This window comes from Apium graveolens, chromosome 11, assembly GCF_009905375.1.
Source record: "Apium graveolens cultivar Ventura chromosome 11, ASM990537v1, whole genome shotgun sequence".
Lineage (NCBI taxonomy): Eukaryota > Viridiplantae > Streptophyta > Magnoliopsida > Apiales > Apiaceae > Apium > Apium graveolens.
In genome coordinates this window covers 9,267,777-9,283,395 of record NC_133657.1, presented here as the reverse complement: position 1 = coordinate 9,283,395, position 15,619 = coordinate 9,267,777, and the positions used below count along the sequence as shown (strand labels likewise).

The following is a 15,619-nucleotide window of genomic DNA, read 5'->3' as shown; positions in this document are numbered from 1 at the left end:
ATTTCATGACCACTTTTGTTCTCAAATCATAGACTCTGAAGGCTTTTGTGGAAAGTGGATATCCAACAAAGATTCCTTCATCAGCTTTTAGATCAAACTTTGATAGCTGTTCAGGATGAGTCTTGAGAACAAAACACTTGCATCCAAATACATGAAAATATTTCATATTTGGCTTCTTTTTCTTCACCATCTCATATGGTGTTTTTCCATGCTTGTTAATGAGTGTTGCATTTTGAGTAAAACAAGCAGTCTGCACAGCTTCAGCCCAGAAATAGGTTGGAAGCTTTGCTTCTTCAAGCATTGTACGTGCAGCTTCAATGAGAGTTCTATTCTTCCTTTCAACAACTCCATTTTGCTGTGGAGTTCCAGGAGCAGAAAATTCCTGCTTTATTCCATGGCTTTTGCAGAACTCTTCCATTATCAAATTCTTGAACTCAGTGCCATTATCACTTCTTAAAATTTTCACAGAATCTTTGACCATTTTATCCAGCTGTTTGACATGATCAATCAAGATAGATGCAGTTTCACTTTTTGTGTGCAAGAAATACACCCATGTGTATCTGGTGAACTCATCCACTATGACCAACGCATACTTCATCTTTGCAATAGACATGACATTTACTGGACCAAATAGATCAACATGTATAAGATGATAAGGCTCAAGAATTGATGATTCAGTCTTGCTCTTGAATGAAGATTTTCTTTGTTTGGCTTTCTGACATGAATCACAAAGACCATCAGGAGCAAATACTGTGTTTGGCAATCCTCTCACAAGATCTTTCTTGACCAGTTCATTTATATTGTAGAAATTTAAATGAGAGAGTTTCTTATGCCAATTCCAGCTTTCTTCAATTGATGCTCTACTTAACAGACAGATTGCAGAGCCATCAGTACTTGTTGAAAACTTAGCTTCATAAATGTTACCACGTCTATATCCTTTCAGAACAACTTTGCCTTTAGATTTACTCACAATTTCACAGTGTTCTTCAAAGAAATCAACATGATAACCTCTGTCACAGATTTGACTTATACTCAGAAGGTTGTGTTTAAGTCCTGAGACCAGAGCTACTTCTTTAATGATGACATTCCCAAGATTGATATTGCCATATCCCAATGTTTTTCCAATGTTGCCATCTCCATAAGAAACACTTGGGCCAGCTTTCTCCACAAAGTCTGATAGCAGGGCCTTATTTCCAGTCATATGACCTGAACATCCACTGTCCAGAACTATAATATTTTTCCTGTTGCCCTTTGTTTCAGCAGCTTCAGAACTGCTCTCAGCACTTTCTTTATTAGCATTTGCCATTAATGCATAGTTCTCCTCACTTTCAGAGTCTGAGGTGTCTGTCCAGCTTTTCTGCTTTGTGACAAGAGCCTTGCCTTTGTCACCCTTTACCTTCTTGCAGTCAGGAGATATGTGGCCTTTCTCACCACCGTTATAGCATTTAACATTGGTGTAATCTCCTCTGTCAGACTTTCCTCCTCTTCCTTCAGATCTTCTGAAATTCTTCTTATCAAAACTTATGCTTTTCCTGGGAAACTTCTTTCCCTTCCTGAACTTCCTGTATGCAATCTTTGTGATTCCTTTCACCATAAGAGCACACAGTTTCATCATCTCCTCATCAGCATCAGTCTCAGGCAAGCTTTCAGAATCTGAGTCATCATCACTCTCAGAACTTGATGACTCAGTATCAGACTTTATGAAAAGAGCTTTACCCTTGTCTTTCTTTGAGGAAGCTGCTTTGGGGAATTCTTCTTCAGCCTTAAGAGCAACTGTCCTTGACTTTCCTCCTTTCCTCTTGCTTCTTTGTTCCATCTCCAGCTCGTGTGTCTTGAGCATTCCATAGATTTCGTCAAGAGTTGTTTCATCAAGATTGTAGTTGTCTCTTATTGTCGTTGCCTTCAAATCCCAGCATTCAGGAAGAGCTAACAGGAACTTAAGGTTTGAATCTTCAAGATCATACTCTTTATCAACCAATGACAAATCATTCAAAAGTTTGACAAATCTATCATATAAATCATTCAATGACTCATTAGTCTTTGAGTCAAAGTGTTCATACTCTTGAGTGACTATTGTCTTCCTGTTCTTCTTAATTGTGTCAGTTCCCTGGCATCTTGTTTCCAGAGCATCCCATATCTCCTTAGCAGTCTTGCAGTTGATTACCCTGTTTGACATTACATTATCAATGGCATTATGCAGTAAGTGTCGTACCTTAGCATCCTTAGAAATTGATGCTATGTCGTCAGCAGTATAATCACTCTTCTCCTTTGGTACGGTCGTTGCTGCTTCACCTGCAACTGCAACAACGAGTTTGGTTGGTTTGTGAGGACCTTCCTTGATTCTATCCAGGTATTCTAGATCTGTTGCTTCCAGGAACATGGTCATCCTTACCTTCCATATGGGATATTCAGATGGTCTCAGTATGGGGACTCTGATGGTCTCATACCGACTCTGAATTTGTGTCTTTGGTGGTTCCTCAGTTGTGGTAGGCTTAGTTGGAGTTTCTGTGTCCGACATGATTGTGTTTGGATCTTTAACTGTATGTAAGTTAACAGATAGGCTCTGATACCAATTGTTAGGTCACACACACACTGTAGAGGGGGTGAATACAGTGTATAGTACACTCAAATCGAACTTAAAGAACTTGAGTAACAGAAAATAAACTTTATTGAAACAATAAACTCTGTTACAATATAGAACTGTTACCTCTCAGTGATGAACAAATATCACGAGAGCTGCTAGGGTTATATAGAATAATAACTTCGATAATGATAACACTTATAGTGTAAACCCTATGCCTGTGTTTATATACTACACAGTTACAAGATAATCGCTAATTGATATGGAATATAATTCTGCTTCCTAAAATATATCAATCAGATATCTTCTATTCCAAGTATTCCATTCTTCACGGAATTCCTTCTTCATGCATATCTCTTCTTATGTTTTATCTCTATCTTCTTTCCTTTAATCAGCTACTGTCCTTATCTGATTGTCCTTCAGCACTTAAGTTCTGATATCTATCTTCTGATGATTATCTCTTGATAATATAAGTACTGATATCCTTAAGTCCTGACTTCCAGTATAAGTACTGATCAACAGTTAAGTACTGATCTATCCTGTTCACACAAGATCTGAAAGCTAAACATAAAACATATTAGCCATGACATTATCAAATATATCTAACAGATAACATTTAACCTCACTGACCTACTTCACTTCCTTTCGATTGTAGTGTGATGTGGCAGATTTACGAATAACATTTAACCCCACTGACCTACTTCACTTCCTTTCGCTGGTAGTGTGATGTGGCAGATTTAATATTGTTTTGACATTTTATGTTCCAATTGTCTGACATTTAGTTTTTTTTAGATCATTAACAGAAACCATACATGTTAGATTATGCCTTTAATCGGTGAATGTCCCAAACGCTGGGACTTTGGGGGTCTCGTTCCCATTTGTGTTATTTCTTTATATTTACTATAATCTTTCTTCCTTCTCTTATAACAAAAGAAGTGACGATGTCGTGAGATTTCTAGCATAAAATATATAGTAAAAGTTTTGGAAACTTATTTGTTTACCCCGAACTCTGAGTCCCACTGCCAGGGAGATGAAGCCCAAATGTCTAAAGGCCCCGTCCAACATTGTTATTTATTTATTTATTTTGACAAAAAAACAGTTTTCATTAATTTGAACATAATACAGCTATGACAAACCCCCAACTGCCGATACAACCACGTTGGAAAATAAATAACATACTAAAAATAATTAGATAATTTGTTTCTTGATCGTTTAACACGGAAATTTAAAAATTCTTAAAGCTAAAAACAAAATCAAAGACACTCCAATCGATCCAAACTACACCAACATCCTTGAAAACGGCAACATTATAATTGACTATATCACATAGAAACCATTGTTAGCCCAATGTTCAGAAACACCAATCGCATAAACTGAGATTGGAGAACCGACACCCCGGATATCTATATGCCGAATACCGGCTATAGACATGCCAAATGCACCCCAACTATCTACATGCCGAACACCAGTTATAGACATGCCGAAAGTGTAAACCCTCGAAAGATGAACAATATTTGATTCAATGCAAGTTTTTCAAATCACCAAAAATATCAATAAAATCGTTCTCAACAGATCCAACGCCAAATAAACTCAATTATAACTAAACAAAAAAATAACAAAACCCCCGATATGAGAGAAAAAACACATCCGTTAACATGATAAACACACAAACACCCAAAAAAAATAGGTTTTATTGACAGGAAATTGACAAGAACGGAAGGAAATGAAAGAGACGAGACTTTCTGCCGAAGAAAATTAACTTGTAAAATGACAAATCCTAGGAGAGGAGAGAGGGAGGCGACTCTAACATTCTTATTTATTAATCAATACTTTTAACTTCTTTTGAAAAATATATATGAATTACATAATTTTATAAAATTATGTATAATGAATATAATTTATTTATTAATTTTTAATTATCGATTCGGATCCAGATTTTTCGGTTCGATTTTCACTTATAACCGAAATCGCAAAGTTGATTTCGATTTCAGCTTCTAAATTTACGGCGATTTTTGCAATTCAAATTTTTACAATTTTTAGCAATTTCAATTTTTTTTTTCAGATTCAAATTTTTTCAGTTTTTTTCCAGGGCTAGAAAGGCCCCCGAAACATACGTGATAGTGATACAAGTAAAATAGAAAAAAAAAACAAATTTTGAGAAGCTTCCCATGTACGATTGCCCCAAGGGGAAAATGTATAGTACAAAATAAAACTAAAAAATATTAATAATTTTCCCGCCGTCTCACTCGCTTTCTCACTATATATCTCTCTCAATCTCTCTCTCTCTTCTCTTCCCAAAACATACACCTTCACTGGTCATTATTAACAAACGCCTCTTTTCGTGACCAAAAAACCCTAATTCTCTCCCCTTTTCTTCGATTTATCTTCCGATGAAGCTCCGTTCACGCGATTCCGGTCCTTCGAATCAAGGTAATTTCTCGCTTTTAATCTCCGATGTTAACTTTTATTCTCTTTTTAACGCCCTCTCCGTTGATTTTTTTAATTTATCGTATATTAAAATCCCTGATTGTTTAATTGTTTAATTAGATTGTTTTAGCATAAATTTTTGTATCTAGATCGTTCTTTTATTTCTTCAATTCACGTGTTCAAGTAAACACACACTCGTACACACAGTTATTATTTGTTATACATGTCTTGTGTATGTGTGTCTTTTATCTGTCAAGTTAGAGATTCACACACACAGACACACGCATAATTGAAGTGTTTAGGTTTTTGATGAAGTTTTAGCAGTTTTCGTAAAATTGTAGGCTTGTAGTTTGAGAATTTTGGGGTTAGTGGGTTTTAAATTCGGAGACGGGTGGTCTGATAAGATGTTAAATGAATAATTATGTTAGAATATAGAGGTAGGTGTTAGTATGAATGGTATTGTTGTATGTTTGAAGTATTTCAAGTGATTGATGCATAAAATGTTAAGCAGGTGATGATCTTCAATTTACAGAAAGCTCGGAGGAAGATAGCGATCCTATGGACGCTGATCCTGATTTTGACGGTGTTGATAGAGAAGGTATACACCAAATACTACATGAGTTTGTAATTATTTTTAGTATTTCTTTGTCCTTTCTAATCATGTAGGGCGTTATTTTGGTTTGTGCTTATTTTGTGTTAAAAATATGATGATACGTCCCCCCCCTGCCTGCATTTTGTGACGTATTTTAGGGAACAATTTAGCTCAAATCGAGATGTTTGTTTATGTAGCATCTAATATTGTACTGGATTCTTCTAAATGTAGGTGAAGATTTTTTGAGTATGATAGAGGAGAATGGTGGTCTGAGTGGTGTAAAATTAGATCAATATCCAGAGACTGTCATTGAGTTGAGTGATGACGAAGACTTTGTATCTGATTCAGATCTTGATGACAATGTTTCAAAGAAGAGGAAAGTAGGGCCAAAGAAGAAAAGGGGGCGCAAAAGTCAGAAAACGGAAGTAACAAATAAGGCGGTGGTGACGACGCAAGGAAATTGGGTGGACACAAGCAATTATGGGGTGCAAGAAGTTCCGGAGATCATAGTTGATGCATCTGTTGAGTTTAATATAAGGAGGAGGAGAAAGAAGAGGAAAGGAAAAGATAAACCAATATTGATGTGGGAAGTTTGGGAAGAAGAACATGAGAGATGGGTTGCAGCTCATATAAATGCAGACACAGATTTGGATAATCAGAATGATGTTGTGGCTGAGACTGCTGAAGCGTCACCTAATTTGATTATGCCTCTGCTGAGATACCAGAAGGAATGGTTAGCTTGGGCGCTACAGCAAGAAGAATCTGCAGCAAGAGGGGGTATCCTTGCAGATGAGATGGGAATGGGAAAGACTGTTCAAGCTATTGCACTTGTACTAGCTAAACAGGATCATAAGCGAACATTTTGTGAATCAAATGGAGTTTCATCCCAACCTAGTTCATCTTCAGGGTTGCCAGAAGTTAAAGCTACCCTTGTGATATGTCCTCTGGTTGCTGTGATTCAATGGGTAAATGAGATTGATCGATTTACCTTAAGAGGTAGCAACAAGGTGCTAGTCTATCATGGAGCCAACAGAGGAAAAACCCTTCATGAGTTCTCAGATTATGATTTTGTTATCACTACATATTCTATTGTTGAAGCTGAGTACAGGAAAAATGTTATGCCACCTAAACAGAAATGCATTTGGTGCGGAAAGTTATTTTATGAACATAAGATATCTATTCACCTGAAATATTTTTGTGGTCCAAATGCTATTAGAACTAATAAGCAGTCGAAACAGAAGAAGGGTAAGAATGCTGAACTTAACAGATCAGAGAAAGGCAAGGGTGTTGAGTCGGTGGATGAAGGAAAGGAGGAGTCTTCAAAGAAAGGGAAGCAATACAACAAGGATAAGACTCTTGGAGCTGGTTCTTCTACCAACAAGTCGGAAGGAGCTGAATATGGATCCTGTAACAGCAAATCTACTTTGCACTCCGTGAAATGGGATCGTATTATACTGGATGAGGTGAGTAGGTGGATAATGTTAGAAATTTTGCATACTTGGCTGGTCTGATTGCTTATCTCATGTGTGTGGATATGTACATATTTAATTCATCTTTCTCACGGTTACTCTTTTTTGCATCTCTTTGAATCCAGATGATGTGGAATAAATTAGGATCTGCTCTAATCCTTTTTTTTGTCCAAATTGAAGCTTATAAGTGTATTTTTTCTGGTCAAGAGTGTCATCAAATTTCTTACTAGGAATTAACGAAAGAAGATCTAAAAATCAATAACTTTTGTTCTCTGCCTCATAATAGTATTGCTGGGCAGCAGCCTAGTAATTTTTCCGTAAATGTACAAAATGTACTTAAACTGGAATTAGAAATTATTACCAGTGTGCATGATTACACAATTGCTCATGGAAGGGTGATGATCATATTATTATGATCACTTTCCAAATCAAATTATCTTTATAGATTCAGTCTTCTTTCTTTACTAGCTTGAAGCAACTAGGGGGGCGATATTAGCTTGGATATATTATTTTTTATTTTACGAGGCTAACTGGACAAGGAGCTGTGCATTGGAAAGCTTTGATGTATATGTGTTGAATAACGCATTACTGCATTAGCTAAATGGCAGTGCTTAAGTTGTATTAGACTAATCTGTTATTTATTGCCATGAAATTTCATTAACTTGAACTTGTATTGATGATTGCCAGGACGGGATTTGTAAGTCTCTTCAAGAGCCAGATTATTAGTTTTCTTTTATATGCAATTTCAAATGAGTTACACAAGAGTCACAGGATTTTTCATTTTTTTCAGTACTTAAACAACAGATATTACCTCTTCAAGTTTCCTGAGGTTGAAAAATTAGCCTTCTTTTTTGTAGATAATGAAACAAGTCAAAGTTTTAGAAATCTCTGTTCTCTTGTAGGTCTTTTTGGTGTCCGACTTAAACGTGTCAGCCAGCTTTTTTAATTAGTATTTCTATCCTCTACAACAGGCTCATTATATCAAAGATAGACGCTGTAACACGACAAAAGCTGTTCTTGCCTTGAAGTCGTCTTTTAAATGGGCTTTGAGTGGCACTCCCCTTCAAAATCGTGTTGGAGAACTCTATTCTCTTGTAAGATCTATGTACATGAGCTTGATGGGGTATACTTATTTTTGTGCCATCGCCAAATATATGTAACTTTTTTTTTGTTTTGTTTTTCACAGATCCGCTTCCTCCAGATTAGTCCTTACTCGTATTACTTCTGCAAGGACTGTGATTGCCGAACACTTGATTATAGGTATGGTTCTGGATTGTGATGTAGGACAATAATTAAAGCGATATAAAATGCACAGATTATACAAATTCCCAATCAATAATTTTATTCTCAAGAAAAAGTGTATAATCAAGTGTACCCTAGAAGTAAAATGTTTCGGTATGTATATACCAACATAAAAGTTAAAACACTAATGGGCTAATGATAAACCAAAGCTCTGAGCATGTGGACTAACATAAGTCCACTAATATAAAATCCGGTTCAATATATAATAATAATATATAATATAATAATAGGGCCGACTATCAGATTTAACTCTCTCTCCCGAAATATATGTTGCTATTCTTGTACTGCACTTGTTGCTATTCTTGTACTCTAGTCGTTTAGTCCATTTTTATTACTCTCTTTGACATATGTGCAAAACCATGCATCCTATTATCCCTTGTGTTTGCAGATTGCCTCTGAATTTGCGTAAGCCGATGGAGCATACAAATTACTATGCAATTGTGTATTATGGATATTTGTTGTTGTGTGAAGAAAGCCAGACAAGAACCTGATAATATTTTTTTTAATCTGTGCTTGGATGGGTATTGGTTGCCAACTCAGAACGTGTACTGGTCGTTTATGTCGCGTGTTTGACTATTTTTATCGTGGCTAGGCTTATATCTTTTTGGTTAAAATAATGAGAAGCGAGAGTTTGTATATGTTAAAGCTGCTGACATTTGATCATGATGGAGCTCTATGCTTCCTGCTCTTGTTATTTTGTACTATGTATTAAGGTGTTTATAATGTCATCTCTTCTGCGTCATTACCTTGCAGTTCCAATACTGATTGTCCAAATTGCCCTCATAAATCTGTAAGACACTTCTGCTGGTGGAATAAAGTAAGTCATTTTTTTTTTGCATTTCTCATATTGTGTAATTTGATTTGAGAATGTACTGAGAAGTTCTTATTACTTTTTGTCACTTTGAAGAATATTGCCACACCAATACAAGCGCAAGGAAATATGGGACTTGGAAGGAACGCCATGATATTGCTGAAGCACAAAATTTTGAAAAGCATACTCCTCAGACGTACTAAAAAGGGCAGAGCTGCTGATCTTGCACTTCCTCCCAGAATGGTAAGCTTGTTAAGTTCTAATGCCAGCATGGCACCAATAATATATGTTTTATATACACCAGTGTTCATGCAGATCATATCTGCTTTTGTATCTCATGTAATATTACTTTTTCATTAGATCTTATTGAGAAAGGACTCGTTGGATATCAAGGAAGAAGATTACTACACGTCATTGTACAATGAAAGTCAGGCTCAATTCAACACGTGAGTCGATTAATTCACCCTCAAGTGGTAAAAAAGATATATGTTTAAGAACTCCTAGATAGCGTTTTCTCTTTTTGAACTAAATGTTCATTTGTTATATCATGTATCATATTTCCACCTTTTTGTGTGCATCTGCAATTCATCACACTATTTTGGTGTGATTTCTGCACCAAAATGGTGAAGTACAAATTTTAAGGTGGGTTGGAGATGGTCTTATAAATTGTGTTTAGCCTGTTTTGACACATAAGCGTGGTTTTCTCAGAACCCCCACCCCCCACACACAGACTAACACCTATTTTGGCATGGAAATCTAGTGTTACCAGTGCTTGTACAGTGACATATATTATATTAATTTCTCCTTCAATCATATCGTTTGTTAATTAGATTTTCTCAAGTGCAGATATGTCACAGAAGGAACAGTGATGAATAATTATGCTCACATTTTTGATCTCCTCACACGCTTGCGACAGGTGAAGAATTTACTTATTGTTTATAATTAAATTTATATTAAAGTAAACCCTCTCTTCTCAAGTTCTGTAGTAACTTTAACATTATAACCATCTCGGCTGTTATAATCTAAAGTGTATTGGATCTTGTTTGTTAGGTAGAAGAAAATCACTTTATTTTTAATGTTAACATGCAAAAAGTTGCATAGATATCTTCATCAAGAGAGAGATTGGAATATGATTCGTATCAGGACTGCTTGGTTTGTTGTTTATTAAAACGATGTAATTGATTGCTTATTTAACTTTATGATTGTGAAGCTTAAGATGATCAGCAACGATTCCTAGTTTACATAGTAATTAGAATAATGATTGTGGATTACTTATTAATTTATGGTGGTCTGACACACCATGCGTTACAGATAGATGTTCTTATTGAGTTACTTGTGCTTGTGGATGCTTAAGTTAAACAATTAATTTGAACGTTTGCTTTCTGTTTTTGTTGTGTTATAAACACGAACTTACCTCCCGAGAAGTCTTAATTCAAGAGTTATAATGTTGAAGTACATTGGGAATGTTTGGCTAAAAAAAAAGTTACTTATTCGCTTATAAGTTAACAAGTACTTATCGACGAGTGTTTGTCGACCCAACTTATAAGTTGGATTTACAACTTATAAGCTGATAAGTTGAATGTTAGCAACGGCGTACTTTTTCTCAACATATTTTGATTTTTTTGCTTTTTTATTAACTTTTGTTTTAAAATTTATATTTTTACATGTCTTTCTAATTTAAAATTTACGAATTAAAATAATTATATTTAAAATTTATTTATTTTAGCTCAGTTAAGTAAAAAATATTCTGACATTTAACCAAACACTTATTTAACTTATAAGTATCCATCTACTTATCACTTATAAAGCTTTTATTCATTTTAAGTCATAATTTACTTATTTTAAGATTTCCCAAACGGGCGCATTGTCTTTGGTTACAATTGTGAGGGGGTCTTGAATTGCGGATGAAGTTTTTTTTTGTGGAAGGCCATAGCTAATCTCGTATTGCCTAGTGTATCAATAGCGGAGTCTTATGTTGTTTGTTTTAACTTTTATTGCAGGTCACTATAAATTGTGATAATTTATTTTTCGAAAATACCTGCATCTTCTGTGTTGATTATGCGATTTTGGCCACATTTGAATTCTAAAAAACTTCCTGATTACTTAACAGGCCGTAGACCATCCCTACCTTGTGGTATACTCTAAAACTGCCTTGAGCAAGAATGCAAATGTGGTGGATGCCAATGATGGTGAAGTGATATGTGGGCTCTGTCATGATTCAGTAGAAGATCCTGTGGTAAGTTGATTATTTTATAATTATGGAATATTATTTATTCGTGTGCCTTATGTTTATTTGCCCCAAACATTTATATGAAGAAGAAACTGGAAGTCTTCCTGCTCTTAAGGTTAAAGATACTTCTTTGAATATCCATACTAGAGTAATAACAGTATTAGAATTACAATGAAAACAATAGTTGTTGCAATCTCGTGTTAAATTTTATTTATTTCTATTCTTTTCTGCTCGAGCTACTTCTATATGAACTTGTAAAAAGATCATGTCTTTGCACTTCACAAAAGAGAAAGAAATAAAAAGCATGCTTGATAAGGCTGTTTCTTGCCATGACGAAGAGACTATTTGGTGAAGTATTGTGGTAGACTGGAAAACCTTGCAATTTTTTTTTGAATACAATTTTGTTTAGTGACAATAAATAATAGAATTGCGTTACCAAAATCTTTTCGCTCTAAAAACGCATTAGGCCTCCTCAGTATTTTTTGGTCATGGTAAATTACAGAAATTCAAAACTTACTACTCACCTTACCTCCTGTGAGATTTAATTCTCGACCTCTTCAGATTTATTTACCTCTTAGAGCAAGTCCAACAATGTCCTAATGTATTCCCTATATATATTATAATATAATGAGTCTTAGTGATCTAGGACATCATTTTGTATTTCAGTTCCAACATGTTATTACATAACATTTGTAACTTGATTGCTTCTAATAATAAACGAATAGAAAGGTCGCAATAAACTAAAATCTAACAATAATCCCTATATTCAATCCTTATTATTAATATAATAAAAATCTAGAAATAGATGGACTAGAAGCGGAAGGGAGAGAGAAAAGAAGTCAAAAGAAGGGAGTGATGAATTTTTTATTGATAAAAATGAAATAGGGGAACTCTAGTGGTTCCTTATTAATAAGGCACGAGAGGGATGTGTTAGTGATCTAAAGAACCAGTAGGACATTGTTGGAGTACCATGTGTCAAATTCCTTATATTTGAACTAAGGACATCATCTGGGGAAGCTGTTAGACTTGCTCCTAAGTCTTATTTGATCATAAAACTACGAATAGAAGGATATCAAAGCACAAAGTCTCAAGTGATATAATTGTCCTCTTATCTTTCAAAGCCTTTCTACCATTTTCTACCGTTTGTGAAACGTTTATAGGGTATATATATACACATCATCCTGGTTTGATTCAAGTAAAGCTTATTGATCTGTAGTTTTAACTCACTTGTCTGATGATGATGTCATTTTGACGCATTATTTACTCTTTATTACCTAAATGCGAGTTGGATGGCCCATGCATTAGTTTAGATGTTCAATGCATAGGAACTAAACATATTCTCAGTTTTACAGATTATTAACTCTTTATTATCTATATGTGAGTTGGATGGCCCATGCATCAGTTTAGATGTTCAATGCATGTAACTGTATATATTCTCAGTTAAAATCTGTGGTTCGTGCCTTCGTGGGAAACATATATGTCAAATTTTGAGGGAACTGTTTTTTGTAAACAGAGTAGACGTTCTTGCTTGACCAATAAATCCCTTTATATACTAACTTGATCAATAAATCAACCATTTAAGGTTTTAAGTGATCAAGTGTTCTACAAAACAATGACTGAACTTTTTCTATTAATTTGAACACAGTTATACACAAAAGAACTTTCTTTGTGGGTATATTTTGTAAAACTATTAATTACACATTTCTTTATTGTTCGTAACACTTTTCTGTCTTCTTATGAAAGCCTATTTTTTAATTAATTCAGGTTACTGCATGTGCACATTCCTTCTGTAAGTCTTGTTTGATTGACTTCTCTGCTAGTGTGGGACAAGTCTCATGCCCTTCATGTTCGAAACCACTTACTGCGGATTTCAGTACAAAAAAAGATCATGGACAGCAGGAAACTAAATCGACCATTAAAGGTTTCAAGCGCTCAAGTATCCTTAACAGAATTCGGCTCCATGACTTCCAGACTAGCACTAAAATAGATGCTTTGGTAAATTGTTAATTTTCCTTTTAATTATGTCCATTATTCTGTATTGTTTATAACATAGATATTATCATCAGGTTGTCGTCATTCTTTTCCTTCTTCTTTACCTTCTTGATTAAATATTAGTTTAAATTCCTTGTCCTTAAATTAGTGCATGTATCTAGTCTGTAATTTGACCTTGTCCTTAAATTAGTCCTATCAATTTTGGAGTGATGCTTTAACAGGCCCTGAAATATTAGTTTAAATTCCTGAATGCATATTATTAGTGATGACTCGCCTAATGTGTACTTAATTCTATTGTGTAGAGGGAAGAAATTAGATTTATGGTTGAGAGGGATGGTTCAGCCAAGGGAATAGTTTTTAGCCAATTTACTTCATTCCTGGACTTGATACACTATTCCCTACAGAAGGTGGGTGGTAATTTCGGGAAAGTTTATTTTTAATATTTGCTTCTTTATTAAGCAGACATAATATTTTTTGTGATGAAATGTTTGGCAGTCTGGAGTTCAGTGTGTTCAGTTGGATGGATCTATGTCTATGAATGCACGAGATGCTGCCATCACAAGATTTACTGATGATCCAAACTGTAGAATATTTCTTATGAGTTTGAAAGCAGGCGGGGTTGCCCTTAATCTCACAGTAGCATCACATGTAAGCAAACACTTTTTGCTATAATTCAAGTGCCAACATTATTGTTAATATTAAATTGCTAGCATTTGTTGATTACAAATGAATGCATGTTTTGGTGTTTGACCCTTGCAGGTATTCTTGATGGACCCTTGGTGGAATCCTGCCGTTGAGCGACAGGCCCAAGATCGAATACACCGAATAGGACAGTATAAACCTATAAGGCAGGTGTTTTGGCTTTGTAGTAGTTGTATCAGTCATTTAGCTATATTGTTCTGCAGCTTTAACGAATCTCCTCTCTAATTTGTAGGATTGTGAGGTTTGTTATAGAGGGTACAATCGAGGAAAGAATTTTGAAGTTGCAAGAAAAGAAGGAATTGGTATTCGAAGGGTAACACATCTATTTGCAAAATACTCTTAAATCTGTGAATCATATATCCATCTGAATTATAATATTTCATGGTTCTACCTTTCACAGAACTGTTGGTGGCTCGGCAGAGGCCCTGGGGAAGTTAACGGAGGCTGACATGAAATTCCTTTTTGTTACATAGATGATGCAGTCACATAGAAAGCTTTCCGCATACTTTGCTCATTCTAGTGGCTTATTCTTTTCTTTCTTATAGTGCTAAAAATATATAAGAATTGTAAAACTTATGTGTTAATTGTTGCCTTTTTGGTTGATATTCCTGACACAACTGTAATTTATATTTTTGGAGGTTTTAAACTATAAATGAGATTGTGGAAGCCTCAGAAATGCGCTACTAAGAGGCAGCTGCTATTGTTGCTTTGAATTTTGATTCAAGTTTATTGTTGGTATTTTCTTGAAACTTTGTACTCGAATTTCGTTTAGTGTTTCCTTTAGACTGGTCATATGACTCGATCCTTTGAAATTTTTGAGAATCTTATCCCAAATAATATGTTTCTGATTTACATTTTATTTTATTTCGCGTATATTTGTGTCTCTCGTGAGTGAGGATGACAATTTGTATTGAATTGATCGATCGGGTTTTATCGAACCTGAATATTATTATGGTTTGGATTCAGATTCGGTTTGGATTTTTAAACCCGTATAATTTTTGAGTCGGGTTTGGGTTTAAGGTGTGCTGTTTCAAACAGGTTCCCGAAAATCCAAAACCCATTTCGTTTGGATTCGAACCTGATATGAAATCCATGTTAATATATATAAAATAATATGTTACATTTTGAAAGGATTAATATAATATATAATATATAATATTATTAATATTAATACTAAAAAAATTATACTTTTTTTAAAGCACTAAAGTCTAATATTACTGAATTATTATGAATAGAGTAAATTGCAGTTTGCACCCCGTATCTTTGGGTGTTTTCTCACTATGGTCCCAAACTACGTTTATTGACAATTTGCACCCCAAGATTTAAGTATCCGTTCAGTTTGCACCTCTTCAGCCATTTTCCATCCAAAAGCATCGTTAACGTTAGTACTGACAGGGGTAAAATTGGTAATTAAACTAAATACATAGTATTTAGTGGTACTAAATACTTGCAAATTCATTTACAATATGGGAATGACTAACTTGCCCTTCCTAAGACAACAGTACTGTATTGA

At 34.8% G+C, this 15,619-nt stretch overlaps 1 protein-coding gene across 2 annotated transcripts; it reads left to right on the top strand.

Annotated features, from left to right (window-relative positions):
* The first annotated feature begins 4,848 nt into the window (after window positions 1-4,848).
* Window positions 4,849-14,844, top strand: LOC141696669 (DNA repair protein RAD16-like). Of its 2 annotated transcripts, none has more exons than XM_074500784.1 (16): window positions 4,849-5,011; window positions 5,541-5,606; window positions 5,832-7,063; window positions 8,041-8,163; window positions 8,256-8,329; window positions 9,125-9,188; window positions 9,279-9,425; window positions 9,543-9,628; window positions 10,029-10,098; window positions 11,293-11,418; window positions 13,177-13,407; window positions 13,707-13,811; window positions 13,900-14,052; window positions 14,164-14,252; window positions 14,339-14,419; window positions 14,507-14,844. In XM_074500784.1, the coding sequence occupies exons 1-16, from the start codon at window positions 4,972-4,974 to the stop codon at window positions 14,577-14,579; spliced, it is 2,760 nt and encodes a 919-aa protein (XP_074356885.1). In that variant the 5' UTR covers window positions 4,849-4,971; the 3' UTR covers window positions 14,580-14,844. The 2 variants fall into 2 exon arrangements, with proteins under 2 accessions (XP_074356885.1, XP_074356884.1); XM_074500783.1 differs by having other exon boundaries at window positions 4,850-5,011; window positions 5,520-5,606.
* The last annotated feature ends 775 nt before the right edge of the window (window positions 14,845-15,619 follow it).